General features: G+C 50.3%; 1 protein-coding gene across 1 annotated transcript; it reads right to left on the reverse strand.

Annotated features, from left to right (window-relative positions):
• Positions 1 to 6: 6 nt before the first annotated feature.
• Syde1 (synapse defective Rho GTPase homolog 1) lies at positions 7 to 5,315 on the reverse strand. The gene is made up of 6 exons (XM_050146155.1): positions 5,154 to 5,315; positions 3,252 to 3,593; positions 2,451 to 3,095; positions 2,079 to 2,293; positions 1,109 to 1,235; positions 7 to 924 (listed from the first exon to the last, which is right to left on the reverse strand). The coding sequence occupies exons 1-6, from the start codon at positions 5,239 to 5,241 to the stop codon at positions 728 to 730; spliced, it is 1,614 nt and encodes a 537-aa protein (XP_050002112.1). The 5' UTR covers positions 5,242 to 5,315; the 3' UTR covers positions 7 to 727.
• Between the last annotated feature and the right edge of the window lie 7,388 nt (positions 5,316 to 12,703).

The raw sequence follows: 12,703 nt of genomic DNA on the forward strand, positions 1-12,703 counted from the left end.
GGGGGGGGGGGGGGGGGGGGGGGGGGGGGGGGGGGGGGGGGGGGGGGGGGGGGGGGGGGGGGGGGGGGGGGGGGGGGGGGGGGGGGGGGGAGGGGAAGGGGGCACAAGAAGGGTAAACCTGAGCCTGTTGCACGCTGTGGACACTTAGGGGTGGCTTAGAGTGGAGAAACTCCGGTACAAGTTCTCATAGCCATAGGCAGGTGTTAGTATTTAGGAATGTATTTTGCTGAATACAAATATTTTGTTGAAATTAAGGACAATTTAGCTTTGGACTGGAAGGGTTTGAACTCCATCCAACCCACCCAATGTTAGGCAATATGAGCATGAATTTTATTTTACAGATGAACAGAAGCACAGTTTCAAGGACTTTCTCAAGATCCTACAGCCAGGAACTTCCCTTGCGTTAGGCTGGCAGACCTGCTGGCTCAGTTTGCTACACAGCCCAGGCTGCCTTGGAAGTAGCTATGTATCTTAGGCTGGTCTCCAACTCAGTCCTCTTGCCTTTGACTCGAGTGCTAGGAGTAGAGGCACGTAACACTATGTCTGTGTAGAGGGTGAGTTTTGGACCAATCTTGGCTGTTTGACCTTGGGCAAATCACTAGACTGAGCCTTGGTTTCCTAACCCAGGGACTGACAGGTAATAACATGAGCTTTGCTGGGATGTGGTGATCCCTGATGCTCACCACATCTCAGGCATGGCTAAAATGCTTCACTGCTATCAACTACTCTATAGTGTCCCAATGTTCCCAGCAGGGCCACTCACTCTCTCCACATCTGGCAGGCAGCTGAGGAGCCCTCTGGTGCCCTCAGGACCCAGGGAAGCCCTGCTTGGATGTCCTTGGGCCATGGCCTCCAGCACCACCTGGTAGAGGGGTGGAGTGATGAGCGGAGTAGGCAGCTCCCGGAGATAATCCTTGAGGATGCCTGTGGACAGAGGGGCCCCTCTGGTTAAAACACCCTGGCTCCTAAAACCAGAGGGGTCACTGGGCTGGTAGTAGTAGTAGGAAGAGAGCAGGTATAAGAAGTGAGAACAAGACCAGAGAGGAGGGAGGAGGTTTCATTGGGGGAGGGAACGAGCAGGCAGGGGAGAGAGAGGGGCTATGTGGACCTGTGATGACATTGATATCAGGGTACACATCTTCAGAGAGGCACACAGCTGCACTATCCTGCTCAAAGGCATCCCGAAGCTCTTTCTTCACTGCTGCCGAGCCACACAGACGGTACAGCCCCACTACCTGTGGATACAGACAGAGAAAGGGTGTCTTCCTGCAGCCACAGGCAAGGACTGTTGGGTTGGGGCTGGATGTCTGGACAAGGGTGATAGTGGCTGTTTTGGTCTGGGAGGGTGGGACCATTCACACGCATCTTCACTGGCTGCCTTCCCACAGATGCAACAACTGTCATAAGTGCCCCTGGGCCAGGACAGCAGTTCAGCCAGGACAGGAGGATCACCTGGGCCATAGGCTACAGAGTGTGCTCAAGGCCAGCCTGGGCTGCTTAGTGAAAGCCTGTCTCCAAAAGTAAAAAGGTGGCTGGGAGTGTGACCCAATGGTAAAGTGCTTGCTGAGCATGTACTAGGCCCTAGGTTCAGTCCCCCAGCACCAGAAAAAAACAAAATCCCAGTTACACACCTAGCTTTCTAAATCCCTTAGTTTGGACCACCTTCTCCGACTTCACAGTTCATATCTTCCAGGAAGCCCTCTTTGACTAGCTCAGACCCCACCCCCTTTCGATTTATTTATTTATTTACTTACTGTGTTGCTCAGCTGCCCTTGGATTCTCCATCTTGCCCTAGCATTTCTAGTGCTGGGACAAGTACCACCGTGCTAGGCTACCTCCTTTCTTAACTACCCTCTGAGCTAGTTTGGCATCCATGAACTGTCTGTCATCTCTCTCACTCCAGGAGACTGAGCTCTGTGAGGGCTGAGATACTGTAATAAAATGGACAGATGATCCGTGGGTCCTGGTGCTGTGGGGGAGGATTTCTTTTCCCTCAGTGAGTGTCGGATCTCAGAACAGCTCAGGTTGGTGAAGGGGTTCCAGGGAGTAAGGTAGCAGGAGGGGGTACCGATGCTCACCCGCAGCCCGCGGCATTCGATCTGCCCCACACACTTTCGAATGATGAGAGGCACCTGGCCAGGCGACTGTTCACGTTCTACCAGTAGCTGCAGAGGGAGCCCGAAGACACGGGGCTCCACTGTGTCAGGGGCCTCTTGCTGTTCAGACAGTGTTAGCTTGGCATAAAGAAGTCCCTGGGGTTCCAGACGAATGGCCAATTGTTGGGCATGGCACCCTAAAGATGCAAGGAGGACTGAGTTAATTCTGTCCCAAATGTTCTTGTGTCCTGGCTCCCCTCATCTGGGACAACCCTCCCTCGTGGAGCCCAGCCCTCCTGGGTGCTGTGGGAGGTCTTGGTGTTGCTTTTCCTTTTTCGAAGTCCCATGTCTTACCTCGAAAGATGGTTGGCAGTAACACAGTGCCCTGGGCGCAGGGCCGGTGCCGCCTTACACCGGGATCCCATGCAAGTACCAGGGCCCGCAGCAGCCGAGCAGCCTCCAGCTCCAGGTGGAAGGTGTGGTCCAGTCTCAGGAAGTCTGGTCCACCTCGAAGTGGCCCTGTGCGGGCCCGAGCTACCCCATCCACTTGGAGAAGGCAGCAGAGATCTCTAGGAGTGGCCCCTGGAGTTGGCCGCAGACCCCCTAGCCCATACAGGTGCAGGCTGAGACGCCCCCAGAGTGCAGCTGGAGGGGCCCGAGCTGATGAGCCCACCTCATAGGGCCGGAAGGCAGTGGGTGATGGTGGTCCCCCAGGGCGCTCCGGAGAATCACCATCGCTGAGGTACCCACCCCTTGGGCTCCTAGTGCCTCCGGCCACCGATCCCTGCCCAGGAGTCCCCACGCTGCTGTCCAGGTGGTAGCGGCTGATGACAGAGCCCGCTGGGGCAGTTCTCTCTCGTTCCCGGGCAGTGCGGGTACTTCTTAAGCTCAGGCGGCGCCGTAGCTCTGGCAGCTTCTTCATCTTCATAGAGAGGCGCCTAGCAGGGCCTGGGGACTTGGTACGTGAAGTTTTGGTAGAGGGGCTGGTAGGGACTGCGCCTGTAGGGAGAGCAAATCTCAGGTGACAGGCCTGGGCCTGGGGTATGATACTTGTAGTCCCTAGGGGGCTGGGTATAAGCCTTGGGCACCCCTGGTTTGGAGTGTGAGGTTTGTGCATGCTTGCAGGTGGGAATGAGTGTAACGCTTTGCACCTACCTTGGATGATTGAGCCTTCTGTATCAGAGGAGGCTGGCTTTGATCCCAAGGGCTCAGATGCTGGTGGTCTGGGGTCTTCTTCAGGGATGGGGTTGTACCAAATCTCACCAGCAGGCTCCCCACTGCTAGGTGTCCCAGGCCCCAAAGATATCTCCTCTGGTGGTTTGGCTCCACTTAGCACCCACCGGCGGCTGCTGGGCTCCAGGCTTTGCAGGTAGGCCCCCCGAGCAGGGCTCCGAGGTGCCTCTGGGCTGGGAGGTCCCTCTGCTCCAGCCTGGGACCCTTCAATGATTTGAGGCTCTGGTTCTGGGGGGTGGGGCTCTGAGCGCTGGGCTGGGCGGCCTGGTGGAAAACCAAGGGAGTAAGACCCAGCGCTCAAGTCTGGCCCACGGCAACAGTTGAGCTACTTTGCTTCTGCCCTCACTTACAGAGTCGAAGCCCGTTACCATCCGGGAGCCTAAGTCGCTGCCCCTTGGGACCTATTGTTTTGTTTGGTCCTAGCAACTAGTCAATACCTTCTCAGTCTCAAGTTTGGAGGTCCCCTGTCTCCAGCCCCTAGCACTCCAAGGGGGAACTGTAACTCGCTGTGACTCCAGGTCAGATATTCTTGGACCCTCAGGTCATTTTAGCTCTGTCTCCTCCCCTCTTGAGATCTCTCAATCCCGGTTTGGAGTCTCATGTCTGTTACTTCTCATTGAGTGGTCTTAAGTGAGTCATCTTCTTGGGCCCCATGTCCTGTTTATGAGGAGATTATGTGTGTCCCCCACCACCCCCCAAGGCTTGAGTGAGGGAGCTCAGTGTGAGAAACAGTGTTAGACAATAGGATTTTGCAGTCCAGCTCACTGCCCCAGGAGATGCTGCGGAATTGAAGGCAGGACAGGAAATATGACAAGAAGAGCTGGCTTCTTTCTCATTCAGCCCCCTCTACCACTTTCCAAATTCTGCCCCAAGGTCCTCCCAGACCTTGCTCCTCAGCCCATGCCAGGTTTCTACACTCAGTGCCCCATACACCCCTGGCACCCCTACCCCCACCCCGTCTTGGCTCCCTTCTCTCCCTGACATCATGGTTGATTTCCTGTGTGTGTTTATGTGTGGGCACTCGGGTCCCTTCTCTGGCCCTGGGAACCTTGGGACTCACTGGGAAAGGCCAGGGAGGAGGGGTCAGGCTCATGGTGTGGTGGCCTCCCTCCTTTGACTGGTTCCTTTCCAGGCTCCCTGCCCCATACAGCTATGGTTTCTCTAAGGTCCTGTCTTGCTTGCCTATGGACGCCCAGATTTAAGCACCTCCCATTCCTACCCTCTAGCACTCTGCTTCACGTCTCCGTCATCAGTGGTGTAGTCCAAAGGATTGTTTAAAGTCAGTTTACAGGCCCTGGACAAATCACCCAACAGCCACATGCCTCAGTTTCCCTTTCGGAATAAGGAGGACAGTTTTTTGGGGCTGCCCACGGTAGGTGCGGCTGCACCCTCTGGTGCGGCGATGGCACGGAGGTGGAGAAAGGCTGCGTTAACAGGTATAACCCCGGAGTACCTTTCTCGGGAACAGGAGTGCGCCCTCCATCTCTCATCATACAGAGCTCCCAGTGCTCACCGCCTGGCCGGGTGGCACAGCGGGTCCTCCGGCCACCCTCCAGGCGTCCCGTCGAGGCCCCATTTCCTGTCAGGGGCGAGGCTCCGCTCCCGGGCCTCCCAAGGAACCCGCGGGGCTGGCATCTTAGGCCAGCCCCACATAACGGTCCGCTGCCCCCCGCCTTGCAACGATCTGGTCCATATTCCTCTCCTGCAGCAGGGATCAGCCCCGGCTTACTCTCCCAGGTTCCGCTGCGTTTCCTACCGCGGATCTGGGGACCCCAGGCCGGGCGGGGCTCCCATCTCCTCCTCCCCGCGAGCACCCGCACTCACCTCGCTCCTTCGCATCTGACTTTTTCCGAGGAAGTTTCTCCCGGCCCCGCAGGCGGGAGAAGGTCTTCCTGAGCAGCGGCTCGGCCATGCTGGGGCCTCGGCCCGGCCGAGTACGCGCCCCGGGGCTGCGGCCGCCCGCCCCGTCCGCCCCGCCCGCCCCCCGGCCCGCGCCGGCAGGAAGCGCATTCCGGGAATGCTTGGCCTTAACTTTTTTTTTTTTTTCTTTTCCCTTCCCGCGGCCCGAGCAGGCGATGCTGGGAGATGTAGTCGTCTGGGGCCGGGAGGGGACATGTTGGGGTGCTGGGCCGATGGCCCCTCTTCAACTACAAATGTCATGACCTATGCTGAACCTTCAGAAGCATCCCCTTGTATGACGGCATGCAGCAAATACTGTCCGGTCTCCAAAAAACACATCCAAAGTACATATAATCCCACGTCTTTCCTCCTGTACATCGAGTCCGCACATGACTTAATACCTCGCCCACGACTCTTTGGTTACCCTAATGCCATTCCTTGCCCCTTCCACCCTACCCAATTTCCTCACTCAACTCGTAATTACTACTGCAGTTTAGCAAACCATCCTCAAATTTAGTGGTGTCAAAGAGCCGTGATGCTTGCTCATCACTGCTGATATCGTCCGCTTTATATTGTCTACATAGTGGAGAACACAGCAAGGGTAGGGATGTCTCGAAAATAAGAGGAAGTGGATGTAGGATCATCTGGAGGCATATGCATTCAGAGGCTCTAGTTTTTTAATTAATAAGGAAATACTGGAGACTGGACGACTTTATAAAGTAGATTAGTTTCACAGCTCTGAAGGTCCATAGCATAGTTCTAGCATAGTCTTGGTTCTGATGACATCCTCAGAGCTGGTGATATCACAGCAGCACATCTTGAGACAGGAAGAGAGAAATTCTGCGTTTGGGCTCATTCTTACAACTTTCAAAAAAGATTTTTTTTATTTATGTGTATTTGTGTGTCTCTGTGTATGTCAGATGGGTCTGGGTGTCCACAGAGGCCAGAGGAATCAGATTCCTCTGGAGTTTGAGTTACAGTTGTGAAACACCTGACATATGGCTGAGGGAACACAACCTGGATACTCTGGAAGAATAAGCACTTTTAACTACTTAAGCTCTCTCTCCACCCCTACAAATTGACTTTTGCAAGAACTAATTCGGTCCCAGGAGAACTATCTTTTGAAGGCAAACTCCTTGTGATATAGGCTCCCTTTGCCATGCCCAGCCTATTAACAGTGCCACTAGGAGGTACAAACTTCCAACACATGGACTGTGGCAGAAACCATATCTAACTAAAGCTCAGGTCTTACAACTGCTGCCTGTCCCTGGCTGGACCTCCACTGGGATCGAGTGCCCATTGTGGGCCTCTATATGTGTCCTTGCCTTCCTCCTAGTTAGGTAGCTTTGGGGTACTCGGATTGCTTTAGGTGTGTATGTAGGGCTCTAAAGGTTAGCAGTGCAGAGTTTGCATGAGCCTTTCTGGAAACCTTGTGTGAGTACTTCCTCTTCTGGCACAGATTCAGGAAGACACAGATGCCCCCTTTCTCAGTGTAAGGAAGACATGTCAAGTGGAGTTTGTCCAGGTGGATCTAGGAGGAGAGACTGTCGTGATGCAATATTATGAAAAGAACTCTTACGTCCTGCAAACTTCTGCTGGACCTCACAGCCAGAGTTAATAATACGCCTTGGTCACTTAAGACTGCTCTCCTTCTATATACTCAGCCTGTTTGTTTAACTTACCTTCAGAGAACAATGTAACAATCAACTCCACTTGCCTTGGATGTCCTATGTAATCAACTTTATGCACCCTTAGATAATGCAGAGCTGTAATCTTCAATTATGTGCTTTTCCATGCTCCTGACTCAGATAGTGCATGTGAATCCTTTGCTGAAAGCAGCAAATACAGGGTTGGAAGCAACTTTCTTAAATCTGCCAAAAAGTTTGAAAGCAACTATTTGTGGGTGTTGGTTGATAAACAGTGATGCTTGTTATCTGGGCCAGTTAAGATCAAATAGAGCAAGTGACTTCATCCCTTGTAAATCCATTCCTTCTCCATATGATGCTTTCTGTGCTGTTCAATAAAGACAGAACCACACACACACACACACACACACACACACACACACACACACAGAGAGAGAGAGAGAGAGAGAGAGAGCTCATACAGCATAGAAACAGACAGAACAGACAGATACAGGTACAGGTACAGGTAAAAATTCCCGAACCCTGTAACAGATAGAGGCCTGAAGACAAAGGAAGCATGAAGTCGAGAAGTCAAACCTGGACTCTCCCTTGGTTAGATGACACCAGGCAGAAGCACTTTTGTTTCTCTAATGTGACACTGATGATTGGTAACTCGCAGTTAATTACTGATGTGTATAATCCTGGCAGGAGACACTGTTGTGGCCGCCTTGAGAAATACAACCTGCTTCACACCCATGTTCCATGGTCCACGCAGGACCCCTGATGGACTTCGAATTCAAATCAGATTAGGGCATGTTCCTACGGGAAGTCTTTTCATTACTGCTCACCCCACCCACTGGAAATAAGGTCTAGATTGCCACCATCACATCCCTGAATTTTCGGGTCTCATCGAAGTGGTTGGTGGAGACCGTTTCCCATTTCCAACCAAGTTCTTGTCCCACCCACCTCTAAAAATCAAATATAAATTGGAGGGGTTTCTTTATTGTCTGTTTGGGATTAACAATCTTACATGAGATAAATTTTAAGCATTCAGGGTTAAAATGACATGGGTTTGAGCTCTTGGTAGCACCAACCAAGAGTGGCTTTTTGAGAAGTCTGCAGATCACTGACAGGAGTTCCCAAAACTGGAGGTATGATGTGGGCGTCCCCTCTGTGTGCTGTGATTACCATTAATGAATAAAGAAATGCCTTGGCCTGTTGATAGGGCAGAACTTAGGCTGGGGGGGGGGGAACTGGACTGAATGCTGGAAAAAGGAAGGCAGAGAGAGAGAGACATTCTATGGAGCTGCCAGAGTCAGACATGCCAGATCTTTCATGGTAAGCCGCTGCTACGTGGCAATATACAGATTAATAGAAATGGGTTAAGTTAATGTAAGAGTTAGCCAATAAAAAGCTAGAGCTAATGGGCCAAGCAGTGATTTAATTAATACAGTTTCTGTGTGATTATTTTGGGGCTGGGAGGCCGGGAATCAAAGAAGTGGCACCTCCCTCCAACACAGGTACAGATCTGCAGTTCCAGGTCTAGAAGTTCGAGCCACTGGTCTCAGAAATGGAGGGTCTTAGAGGCTGGAAGCAGATGCAGGGAAGAGTTCCCTTCCTGAAGCGATCTGAGTGAAAAGTCTTGAAGGTGGAGTCAGGAACAAGTCTCTCTACTGGTGATGGCTGAGTCCTGGAGGTTGCCTTGAGGGCAGAAGCCTCAGGCATCTATCTATCCAGGTGAGTATAATTCGAAGCCATGAAGCTTCTTCCTCTGAAGAGAGCTGGAACATCTGGGGCTTGATTCCCAGCTAGAGTTAGGAGCTGGTCTCCAAAGTCTTTCTTCTCTCCTTCGAAGCTGTGTGGGTCTGATTGATTTGACCTTTGCAGGCAGCCTGCTGCTTTTGTAGGAGTCTGCTTCCTTCAGCTAGGTATTTACTTCTACCACTTTTGTTTGTTTGTTTGTTCTTGGTATATTGTATCGTGTGTGCGCGCGCGCATGTGTGTGTTTGCTACTACAAATAGCAGCTCCTTTGCCCTGAAGACTCAAGCCTGCCAGCTGTGAGAAAGCCCTGTATCAGGGGCCCTACCTGTCTCTAATACTATCTCTCTGGCCACAACCTTCTCTTATGGCTTCAGTTTGGGCCTTCCTGTTGTGTCTCTATTTCTTCCAAATTGAAGTTTTCCTGGAGTCAAACTAGATAAGACTGGGGAAGTAAATACGCCCATCGTTAGGGTTGCTTGCTGGTCCAGTCACCCATCTCAAGAAGTTCTTGAAACTTACAAGATTCACTAGGCCTTGCCCCTGGGGTTATATAAGCAGTAACAATTGCTAAGAAGAGGTTTCCTGAGTGAGGTTTTTGGTTTTGGTGTTGTGTGTGTGTGTGTGTGTGTGTGTGCTGTTATAGGTTTTTTTGAGACAGGGTTTCTCTTTGTACCCATGACTGCCCTGGAATTCGCTCTGTAGACCAGGCTGGTCTTGAACTCACAGAGATCGGCCTGCTTCCTGTGAACTGGGATTTAAGGTGTGTACCACCACTACCTGGCAATGAGCTTCTCTCCAGGAAAGAACAGATGTAGCTCAGTGCAGAGTGCTTGCCTAGTATGGGCAAGACCCTGGGCTTGATCCTAAACAGGTTGAAAAACAAACTGTCAAGTTCTGTGAATCTCTCTGTTGTCATGATATACTGTGGGACTTCTAGCCACACAGGTCATGTAGATGTCAAGATCTCCCTCATTCTGTGGAATTTTCAGAAAATGACGAGCAGTGTGTGTGTGTGTGTGTGTGTGTGTGTGTGTGTGTGTGTGTGTGTGATACCAACTGATTTGGAATCCTCCATGTCTTTGATCTGATGCACAGTCTTGGGACAGTCACTTCAGCTTGGTGAGACTCAGTGCTGGAATCTCCAAGATTTGTGAACCACAGTGAAATCCCACAAGGAGTGGGTTGTATAGCAGTTTCTATTGCATTGAAGTATTGCATCCTGCAGAGAAGTTCAGTAAGACTCAGGAAGTAAACAGCTCACAAATTTCAGGAAATACCTGTAATTTACGAAGTACACAAGGCTTTTGCCTCCCCCACCCGGGTTTTATAACAGTAACGATGGCCAAGGAGAGCAGGCTTTTCCAACCTGTTGAGCTGCCTGTAATTCAAGCAGAAAGTTCCAGGGTTCTGGTTCTTTAAGTCATCAGCCATGCTAGAGTGAACTTTCAGTAGTGCCTTGAAGTTGTCCTTGTTTCTGTAAGTAACCCTGATGTAGGTGGGTCTTCTGTCTATGTGTTACTTTCATTGGTCAAATAAAGAAACTGCCTTAGCATTTGATAGGACAGCTTAGATAGGCGGAGTAGACAGAACAGAATGCTGGGGGAAAGAAGCAGAGTCAGAGAGCTGCCATGATTCTTCCACCTGAGACGGATGTAGGCTAGAATCTTTTCCAGTAAGCCACCACCTCATGGTGCTACACAGATTACTAAATATGGGTTAAAGCAAGATGTGAGAATTAGCCAATAAGAGGCTGAAACTAATGGGCCAGGCAGTGTTTAAATGAATAAAGTTTCTGTGTAATTATTTCAGGTGTAAAGTTAGCCGTGCGGGAGTCAGATGAAAAGCAGGCCTGCTCGCCTCATCACTACATAACCCTTAAACCACACTCCTGTAATTAACTCCAGTAATCTTAATGGTTCATCACATTTGATTTTAGTGGTATTATTACTCTGCTCTATCACCAGTTCCCCATCTGGGGTGAGGAGATGTTTATTGTTTATTCATGCCTCCCTAGAAACAGTGTCACACAACAGCGAGAGAAAAATACTCTTTTACTATAATGCTGGATGTGACCAATCTGTTTCTTCAAATCTGTATAAAACTGGCCAAAACCCCTCCCTAAAGCATTGCTGAGGGTTTGGAGAAACTCCAGTTTGCTTCTCATAGTCTCCTGTTACTGAGATGTTAGCTCTGCCATGTGCTCTCTGGTCCTGCTCTTGAGGATGAAGCACCTGACTGCCCTTTGATGTCAGCAGAAATCCACAGAAGGCACCTGGATCTGGAGAAGACTTTACAGAAGGTGAAGGGATGGAGGAGGTGGCTACATTTCATTTTGCATCAGTTTAAGTATGACTATTGTCTTAGTGCACTTTCTGTGACTGTAACACAATAACAGAGACCAATAAAGAAAATAAGTTTATTTGAGCTCACGGTATTTTGAGGCTGTAAGTTCAAATTTGAGTGATCTTGTCTGTTCAGGCTATGGTTAAGGCTCCATTGGCTGAATCACAGCCTGCAGGTGTTTTCTGTGTGTGTGCAAGTGTGTGTATGTATGTGTGAGCGCACATGCACACATGAGAGGGGGCGGATAGATCAGATATGAAGCCAGAGATTGTGAAGAATCCAGCCTTCTGTAACAACCTACTCTTTTGTGAACTAATTTACTCTAGGAGACCAGCATTACTTCCAAAAGTGGGTGTCCCTAATAACTTAATTCTGTCCCAATAAGTTATACCTCTTAAAGGTTCCACTGTACTCCAAGACAGCCACACTGGGGTCCAAGCTCTGTAGCAGATGAAGAAATGATAGACCCAGTCAATCCACATTCCAAACCGTACCCACTACAGACATCTTTGTCCCAAAACAGCCAATGTGGCTTGTTATCACATTGCTTCATTCATTCATCCATCCGGTCAGTGACACACACACACACACACACACACACACACACACACACACACACACACACTGTGTAGCTCAAGCTAGCCTTGAACTCAGAGATCCACCTGCCTCTGCTTCCTGAGTGCTGGGAATAAAGGAGTGTACCACCATGCCTAGCAGTCTACATGTATTTGAGTGAGAGGCTAGTATACTAAGCATAGGGGTACAGACTTGGGCCTCGTAAGATAATACCCAGGATCTGCTCTTTCAATAATAGACTTTGAAGATTTATACAAGCGGGTGTTTATGGCAGCTTTTGTCACTGACGCAAACTGAGGGGACTCTAGCAAGGCCAAGTGTGGCAAACATGGCTCTGACAGGCTTTGCCCTTCTCCCCCATTCCTTCTGCTTTGGTAAAAACCATAACATTACATTTTTTAAAGCTAGCCACTGAGGTCTACTCCCTTATTTGGCTACTTCCTCCTCCTGAGGCTGACTAAGGTATTGAAGTTCAGCTCACCTAATTAACATGCCCAATTAAAATTAAACACCTCATTTTACCTTTATAATCTCCATTTTCCTATGTGCCATGTCTCTCCTCTCTGTCCAAAGGCAGTACCCTAGCCCCCTTTCCCTTGTTCCCTTCTCCCTGTCTTTTGTCTCCTGTCTTTGTCTCTTATCCCCTGCCCTTGCTCCCTCTGGGATAAATCAGTCCCCTTTGTGCTGAGAACTTCGTCTTGGAGTCCTGAGCTGATACTGTTTTCGTGCACAAGCTCTGAGCAAAGCGGCTTATAGGGAGGGCAGGACTGTTTTAACTCACAGTTTTGGAGGTTCTGAGTCTGTGCTTTGCTGGCCCCTTTGCCTTTAGGTTTGACACAGTGGGAAGCAAAGGTATAGTGAAAGTTTGTTTCATGGCTGGTTTGCGAAAAGAAGCAAGAGGAGGAAGCCTGGGGTCCTGTAGTCCCCTTCAAGGGTGCATCCCTAGTGACTTAATGTTCTTCATTAGTCCTTTCTTCTAAAAGGGTTCCATCATCTTCCAATAGCTCCACGAACTAGCATGTAACTTATCTTGTTGGGTGTGATAGAATGTCTGCTCATGCCAGACAGGACACTGATACCAGGTAAAAGAAACAATCCTACCAAAGCTCAGCTTGGAGGACCGATGAGCTTATTGGGACTTCCTATGAGTGCATAGGTGACTGAGAGGC

This window comes from Alexandromys fortis, unplaced genomic scaffold (assembly GCF_014885135.2).
Source record: "Alexandromys fortis isolate MF-2015 unplaced genomic scaffold, M_Fortis_MF-2015_v1.1 scaffold_42, whole genome shotgun sequence".
NCBI classification, from domain to species: domain Eukaryota; kingdom Metazoa; phylum Chordata; class Mammalia; order Rodentia; family Cricetidae; genus Alexandromys; species Alexandromys fortis.

What these genes read in the sequence shown, in the direction of transcription:
- Syde1 (XM_050146155.1), bottom strand. Translation starts at nt 5,241, where the DNA reads ATGGCCGAGCCGCTGCTCAGGAAGACCTTCTCCCGCCTGCGGGGCCGG. An exon ending in ACTGCCAACCATCTTTCGAG is followed by an intron (nt 2,294 to 2,450) that starts GTAAGACATGGG and finishes TTGCATCTTTAG; the next exon opens with GGTGCCATGCCCAACAATTG. An exon ending in TGATATCAATGTCATCACAG is followed by an intron (nt 925 to 1,108) that starts GTCCACATAGCC and finishes CTCTGTCCACAG; the next exon opens with GCATCCTCAAGGATTATCTC.